The sequence below is a fragment of the Carex rostrata genome, chromosome 31, assembly GCF_964058835.1.
Source record: "Carex rostrata chromosome 31, lpCarRost1.2, whole genome shotgun sequence".
In the NCBI taxonomy this organism is placed as follows: domain Eukaryota; kingdom Viridiplantae; phylum Streptophyta; class Magnoliopsida; order Poales; family Cyperaceae; genus Carex; species Carex rostrata.
The window spans coordinates 5,261,209-5,268,362 of NC_135948.1; the positions used below are offsets into that span (position 1 = coordinate 5,261,209).

Here is a 7,154-nt window from a genome sequence, read left to right on the forward strand (position 1 = left end):
GCACAAAGTGAGTGCACAGCGACGGTTAAAGCATACATTGAGACAACTTGAACACTGCTCTTGGGCCTTGATTAACTTAATTCATATTTTGATTTAAAATTCTGTGTCTTGGTGTGTTGTACACTTGTAGTGGGAAGTCTTGTTTCTCATGAGAAATACGAGGAGGCGCTTTAAGTTGTTTGTTAGGAAAAAAAGAAGAAAGTCCATGCCTATGCGACTAAATTAGTTCATTAGTGTTCCATTTCCAGGCTACTAGTGCCAACTGGCAACTGTCATGTCATGTCTGATTACTTGTTCTTTGGTTATCCCATTTTGATTTGTCTTCTGTAGGTTTGAGTTCAGCAAAGGTCCCATGTGCAAAACAGGTTATCTCCATTTCCTGGGAATAATTCTTTTGATTTTGTTAAACTTCATGTGTAATCTACACTAAAGAAGAAAATGGAATGGAAAACCATACTCATCTTGAAATGTTAAAATTAGTAAATTCGCGTTATCTATATCAATAAAACAAGATCTACTGCAAAATTTCATTTCTACTATTTAACAGGAATCATCATTTTGATTGTTCTCATTTTCAACAGGCCTTTCAAACCTTAACCAATTCCAGTTAGCGTACAGTTTTGTCTCATCATCAAAGGCGAGATCACTTGTGGGAGGTGGTTCTTGTTTTGGAAGAATAATTGGTAGCTTTTTTCTATACTCTTTTGCCATCTCTTCAGCCTCAGAAAATACCTTCTGTTATATAAACAAATTTCAGTTAAGAGCAAGCTATCTTTCTTTATTATTGTTTCATATTGTTTGAGATCACATGGGTTAGGTGTATATATATGGATATATAACACAGTGCAAAACCTTAGAAGTGGTAGAGTAAATAAATATGGTAAAGAAAGAATGACCTCTTTGTTAGATAGAAATAATCCAGGCTCACTTTCTAGCTCTGAAATGCTGTTCAACAAATTGAGTAATAGTAAGATAAGGAAATTAAGCAAGCAAGACAACAATTAGTAGAAGAACAAAAAGAAAATAGTAAAATAGGGAAGATAATACAAACCTAAGGGCAATTCTGTCAGGAATAATTGATTTAACCACCAGCACTTTGACCTCTTCACCTATTTTCAATACTTCATTTATAGACCTAATTCTTCCTTTTGATATGTTTGATATATGTAGCAATCCACTGTACCAAAACAGCATTAAGTAATTACTTTTTATGCCAAATTAGACTCTATGTAGCTTCTTGCCAAAAAAATAAATAAATGATCATACTATCAGAAATTACTCTAAACTGATGCTAAGAACTTACGTTCTGTTTGTCTGCCCAATCTTTATCTGAACACCAAAAGGAAACATTTTAAAAACTGATCCTTGTAAAAGTGTCCCCTCTTTAAGGTAAATCTTTTCCTGTAAAAATCCAAGCAGAACAGAATGAATATATCAAGTGAAAAGATAGTTTCAAAACAAAAGGAGGTAAAAATTAGCTGAAAATTTCATGAAATTTCTTATCTCAAGTCTAATGATTCAAGTAAAAGAAAAACTAACCCATGCTACTTTTTCGCTTATTATAAGGTTATTTGCTTCATCCATCTTCTCAATGCACACTTTTATACACCTTCCAACCTAAGAAATAATTCAAAAAATGATATAATCTGAATATGTTCTTAAGATAGAGAAAGACAAGGTAATTGTTCAGCAACTTACATTACTGTTGTAGTCAGTAAAATTGTTAATTTTTGTCATCATTTCAGCTTTAGGAAGAAATGCTCGGAGCCCCTAAGTACACGAATAAGAACTATTAGTACCATGCATACAAGAAATTCTAATAGCAAAAATGTCCAAAAATAAGATTATAACATAAGGGTTATAAATAATAAAAACATAAAATAGATATATCAGTATGGATTTAACCTCTATTCTTGTAAGAAGTCCACCAGTGTTCCATTCATATAATTTAACTTCAATGGGCTCGTCTTGGTGCATCATCTACATATAAAATTCAATTTCTCCAATATAATCAAGAAAAAAGTAGCAAGAACTAAAATGCTTGAAAAGTAAAAGAAGGTAATGTCAAGAACTAAATACTTAAAAAGTACGTCAGATGATCTGATTGGGGCTAAATGCGTCTTCATAAAAATCCTCAACGGAATAGATTGCCATGAAATACCTCACTTTAATGTTGGCACTGTACGGCACTGTACAGTGCGTTGACCAAAAGACTTGGTTGTATATAACCAACTGGAACGACCACTCTATTCTGTTATTTTCAGGTTTAGGTTAACTTATGTTAAATAAAACTTGATTCCAAGCTAAGACTGTGTGATTCTTTTTTCTTTTACATGAAAGGATGGTGGTGCATCTGTCCCACTATTTTGAAAAAGAAGAGAGAATGTAAAAGAAGAGAATTCTGGTGTCATACTGGTACGGCAACAGTAATTCGTGGTTTGGCAAATTCTCAATATATAAATTAAACAGAAATGCAATATAAATCATAAAGATTGGGGGGGAGAGAGAGAGAACCTGCCTCACTCGGTGCAACGCAAGCCTCCTAAACAACCTTCTACAAGAAACCAAGGGTCGCGCACCAAGTGTTCGACCTAATACCTCCGCATAAACTACTGTACCAATTTCCACCACTGATTTCCCTGCCCCACCACCCATCCCCACCTCATCTCTCACAATCCCCATTTTTCCAAAATACCCCTTCATCCCATCTCCATCCAAATTACAGGCCAGATGTTCCATCTCTTCGTCATAAAGTGGCATGGCCTCCTTTTTTAGCATAATTGCTAGCTTATCTGCACCTATATCCACTTCAACTTTATTCTCATCTCCAGAAACAACCACGCCCATCACAAAGTCGCCTGCTTTGGGATCATAATATAAATTACCCGAATTCGTTTCCACATCTTGTGGCCTCTCATCAGAGGCTTGTTCATTGTAAGGGCTTTCTTCATTGCTGAGGCCGTTCGAGAAAAGGTTGAGAAAGGTGGTCAGGTCCGCTTTTGATTGTCGGGTTTCGGGTTTGGTTTCATCCTCGGGTAATGGTATGGGATTCGGTTTTTCGAGGAGCTCAACCGGGTCCGAGGAGGGTAGTGACGGGTCAGGTTGAGAGGAGCAGCCGAGTTGTGTATTGACCCGTTTAGGAAGCAGGAAAAGACGGGTTCTAATGGCTGTCGTATGGAGGCAAGGAGAACAGGGAATGGATAGGGGAGATGAGAAGAATTGAAGTGGCATGGTTGATTCAAAGTTGGAGAAAGAGCAGTTAATAGGTTTTATTTCTAGGCTTTTTTCAAAATTGAGAAAAAACCAAATAGGTCCAATTTGAATTCTCTAAGCCTGATCAGATTTTGGGCTATCACGATACAGCCCATTAAGCGTGTTTTGCGCAGTTCTAACACGATCTCAAAAGCAGCTCACTGGATAACCACCCCAACTACTCTCGTAACTCGCAAGTTCACAAGGATGCGATTAAATGGTACAATTTGGATAAAGATCTTAACAGAGCAGTTTTGGCTTGCAGCGCACGGACTGTAGAAACAAAACAGCGTTGCACTTGCATATGGTTCGTGCACTGCATAAAGTCAAAGTTACTCTGTTATTACTCCCACAATTTTGAAAGGTTCAAGGATCAAAATTGCTCTCGCTAGTTCTACTACCTTCGCTCCTTTTCCCCGAGTTATCTCATGGAGACCGCAATTTACAACCCTTCCCGATTCCGCCTCCTACAACCAACTTTGCACTTCTCTAGCCGGAGTGCCATAGATATGCAATCCTCCAGTCGTAGTTCCTTTTCTCTCAGAGGTTGGGCCCATGCTCAGCCATTGGTCCGGGTCCTGGTTCCAGTTCGAACCCGGGTCAAGTGTGTCGTTGTTCGAGGAGAATCGACCGATCTGACCCGGCCGGTGAGCATTTTGACAGTAGTAGGAGAAGGTAGCAGCAGCCCCTTGAAAAATACTCCATGGGAGGAAGTCATGCAACACACCGTGAGTGATTATTACATTCCTTTTATCTCTTAGGTGAAGGAAATTTACAAAATAACCCTCCTAGTTTGGTTTTGTTCTGAAGCAGCCCTTCTTGCAAATTTCATTAAAAAAAAGGTATTATGGGATTACAGGAGATGTCCAGTCCCTGGGAACCTCACTAGGATTTAATTTTAGAATAAATTTAACTTAATGTTCTAGTGATTAGAAAAAGTAGGTTACAGCTTCGTCTTAAAATGATATCTTAATTTTACATACATTATTTCTTAGCTATGCATTTTTAAAATGTCGGTAAAAATCAATGTTGGCTAGTTGGTATATATACTGCAGGTGTGGTCTTCTATTATAGACATCTTAAATATAGCCTAATGGTTCACTGTACGAGATTTAATTTAAAATCAGAAAGCCTACATGTCTACATGAGAAAACCTACATGTCTGTTGCTTCTTGTATGTATACTGGATGTCTGTTGCTTCTTGTATTGAACTATGAGAAAACCTACATGTCTGCATGATAGAGAAGGAACTGGCACACAGCTAAATGTTTTTGCAATACCAAGTCAAACCACCCAAATTTCAATACCAGTATTACCCAGAAACTAAAATTTAATTCTGGTCATTCCTAGGAACAATTCTGACAACGGGCCATGTAGAGTATTCGGTAGTAGCTGAGCAGGCTGTTTTGTAAATTTGTGCATTTTCTTGATACATTTTGTTGAAAATTGCGCAGCTTTCCAATTGAGCTGTCTCACTAGTCTTGGTTGTTGACCCGAGTTTTCTATTTTCAATTCAATCATCACAGGACTTAGCTATATTTCTTATGGTCATAATTTTCAGTGATCAAATACACGATACCTATATCATAGCCTACTGGGGGGTGGTGCTATTAATTGCCTTTTTTTTTCCTTTATAGCTTTTGCCTATGTTTTCTTCGTTGAATTTCAGCTGTTTTATTAATTTTTTTATGGCAACAAAAATGAATAAAAATAATAAAAGTCCTAAAAGCACAAAATTGGGTCATTCCTATTCTACAATCTTGGTACTGGGTCAAAGCAGTACGATTCTATTAGCAACCATTACCACTTTATTAGAGAATGTTATAAGTTATTTAGTCTCTAACCAACCTTTTATTTCTTGTACTAGGCAAATCGTCTAAAATGGGTAGACGAAGGATTTGAAATGCATGTTTTCACTGATAAATCAATCGAATCTCAAGGCAAAAACCATGAAAATTTCAGAAACCAACTTTCCCAATGCGATATGCTAGTAAATGTGGCAGTTCAAAATAAAGACTCAGTCGACTGGCTCCTAAACAACTGCAAGAATGTACCTAACATCATCTCCTTTGAATCATCTCCCTTTCTTGTACATAAACTTGGTGGTCAAATAATCTCAAATGGTAAAAGGAACTCATCAGAAGTGGTTAAAACCGTGGCGGAGGCTTGGGAGAGATACAACTCTGATGACATCCGGTTTTGCATTTTAGTCCTCATAAATTCTTATATTCGCCCCGTCTCAATACTGAAAAATTTACGAGCCAAGGGGCTATCTACTCTCACATGCATGGTAAAAAATTGTGGGCCCCAAATTCTAAATTGTTTGTTGGACTCTAATTGTAGAAAGGCACTGCAGTGCCTGAACTCCTGTTCCCCTGTTGATCAAGTGTGCAACTACAGATGCATTGCATCTTATGAGAGCCCAAATCTCGAGGCATTCTCTCTTTGTGTCTTACAAAAGCACAACTGTTTAGAATTAGACGCTGAAATTCCCACCAAGCCGATTGTACCTCCATTACTAACATTTCGGGGACAAAGTTTGAGCCATGAAACAGCCGAAGACTTATTCATTGGTTGGTTAGGTGATTTGGAATGGAGCTGGCGGGTTATAGCTGGTCAAAATCCTGCTTATGACCAGTTCCCATGTCAGTACCAGTTGTTCTACAGAGGCAAGGCGCAAGGCTCTTTCTGGTACGAGCCGGTCTTTCAGGTACGGACATTAGATGGAAACTTGGTATGGAGAAGGAGGCGGTACCGGGTCAAGCGGTCAGTTATACCCGGTACATTTTACTTCACAGTTCTAGACAATGGTGTGGTGTCAAAGGAGTTTTGGACTATAGTGGATGTGGCTGATGACTTGAGCTGGGGTTTGTTTCACTATAGTGGGGCCGCTCGCGCAGCGGGTCAATCGTACACTGGATCTGTGCTGGTTAGTCCTGATGGGAGGTATCCTGGTACGGCTGGTGCAGAGAAGAGGATTGAGACGGCTTTAGAAAAATGTGGTATAAAGAACTGGGAGCTTTATAATGTGGATAATTGCTCTTGCGAGGGAGTGCCTTTAGGGCTTCCAGAAGGTTCAAGGTTGCATGCAACAATTGCTGTCTGAATGTTTTTTTTAATTTTATAACTATAAAAATATGCATATGGCAAGTGGTTTTTTCTGTAACATGTAACAAGTAGGAACTTTAGAATGTATGTATTTTATTTTTTCATAGAGAACAGGTTTCTGAACTGAAGTTGTTTCCTTTAAATGGATGTCAAGGCGAATCGATTAGGTATACATCCTTACACTTCCTATGTGTTTGTAAATCAACTTTGCTTGATGTAATTATTTCTTTGCATCCTACTATCCTAGCTTGTTCATGCACAGATTCCACTAGTTAGGGAGCAGTATTTTTTTTTTTAATTTTTTTTTTCTTGTTAGAGTTTTTGTTGGCACTCACTTCAAATTAGATTTCTCGTTGGAAAAACAAAAAGATACACGAGTACACTTGAAAGCACAAAATTTAAATTCAGTAGAAACAAAAAAGAAATGAAAATTAAACACAACCAAATTGGAGGATATATCATAGGATGTAGTCTAGTCACAATTGAGAGTTTAAGACACAAGTGACATCTTTAGTAAATATGCCCATGTTTAAAATAAGTTACTTTCCCCAACAAAGAATATGTTACTAATTTTATTATTTTCCCCGACTAAGATATTAATAAAAAGCAAAAGAGATTCTTATACTCAATTTTTTTTTTATAATTTAAATATAAGTTTTATTTTTCCCGACTATTGTGACGTCAATTACAATTTGCATAATTCCTTGTATATTCCATAGAACAAGGGTTGGGAACCTGTCCGATGTCATTTGGACAGGATTCTTTCCAAAGCTTCTCCAAACCGCACGATCATA

At 37.4% G+C, this 7,154-nt stretch overlaps 2 protein-coding genes across 2 annotated transcripts; one reads left to right on the plus strand and one right to left on the minus strand.

Annotated features, from left to right (window-relative positions):
- Nucleotides 1-471: 471 nt before the first annotated feature.
- Nucleotides 472-3,250, minus strand: PDE338 (Nucleic acid-binding proteins superfamily). Its single transcript, XM_078296200.1, has 8 exons — nt 2,515-3,250; nt 1,906-1,980; nt 1,699-1,770; nt 1,540-1,617; nt 1,304-1,401; nt 1,052-1,177; nt 897-945; nt 472-735 (listed from the first exon to the last, which is right to left on the minus strand). The coding sequence occupies exons 1-8, from the start codon at nt 3,229-3,231 to the stop codon at nt 541-543; spliced, it is 1,410 nt and encodes a 469-aa protein (XP_078152326.1). The 5' UTR covers nt 3,232-3,250; the 3' UTR covers nt 472-540.
- A 357-nt stretch (nt 3,251-3,607) lies between these two features.
- On the plus strand, nt 3,608-6,601 carry LOC144547378 (violaxanthin de-epoxidase-like protein). The gene is made up of 2 exons (XM_078296006.1): nt 3,608-3,980; nt 5,120-6,601. The coding sequence occupies exons 1-2, from the start codon at nt 3,681-3,683 to the stop codon at nt 6,356-6,358; spliced, it is 1,539 nt and encodes a 512-aa protein (XP_078152132.1). The 5' UTR covers nt 3,608-3,680; the 3' UTR covers nt 6,359-6,601.
- Nucleotides 6,602-7,154: the final 553 nt, after the last annotated feature.

Bases quoted from the DNA above. Each gene is read 5' to 3' on its own strand.
- PDE338 (XM_078296200.1), bottom strand. From the start codon at position 3,231: ATGCCACTTCAATTCTTCTCATCTCCCCTATCCATTCCCTGTTCTCCT. The intron at 1,771-1,905 runs GTTAAATCCATA...TCGTGTACTTAG, and splicing joins GACTTCTTACAAGAATAGAG to GGGCTCCGAGCATTTCTTCC. The intron at 1,178-1,303 runs GTAAGTTCTTAG...GTTTTGGTACAG, and splicing joins ATTGGGCAGACAAACAGAAC to TGGATTGCTACATATATCAA.
- LOC144547378 (XM_078296006.1), top strand. From the start codon at position 3,681: ATGGAGACCGCAATTTACAACCCTTCCCGATTCCGCCTCCTACAACCA. The intron at 3,981-5,119 runs GTGAGTGATTAT...TTCTTGTACTAG, and splicing joins AGGAAGTCATGCAACACACC to GCAAATCGTCTAAAATGGGT.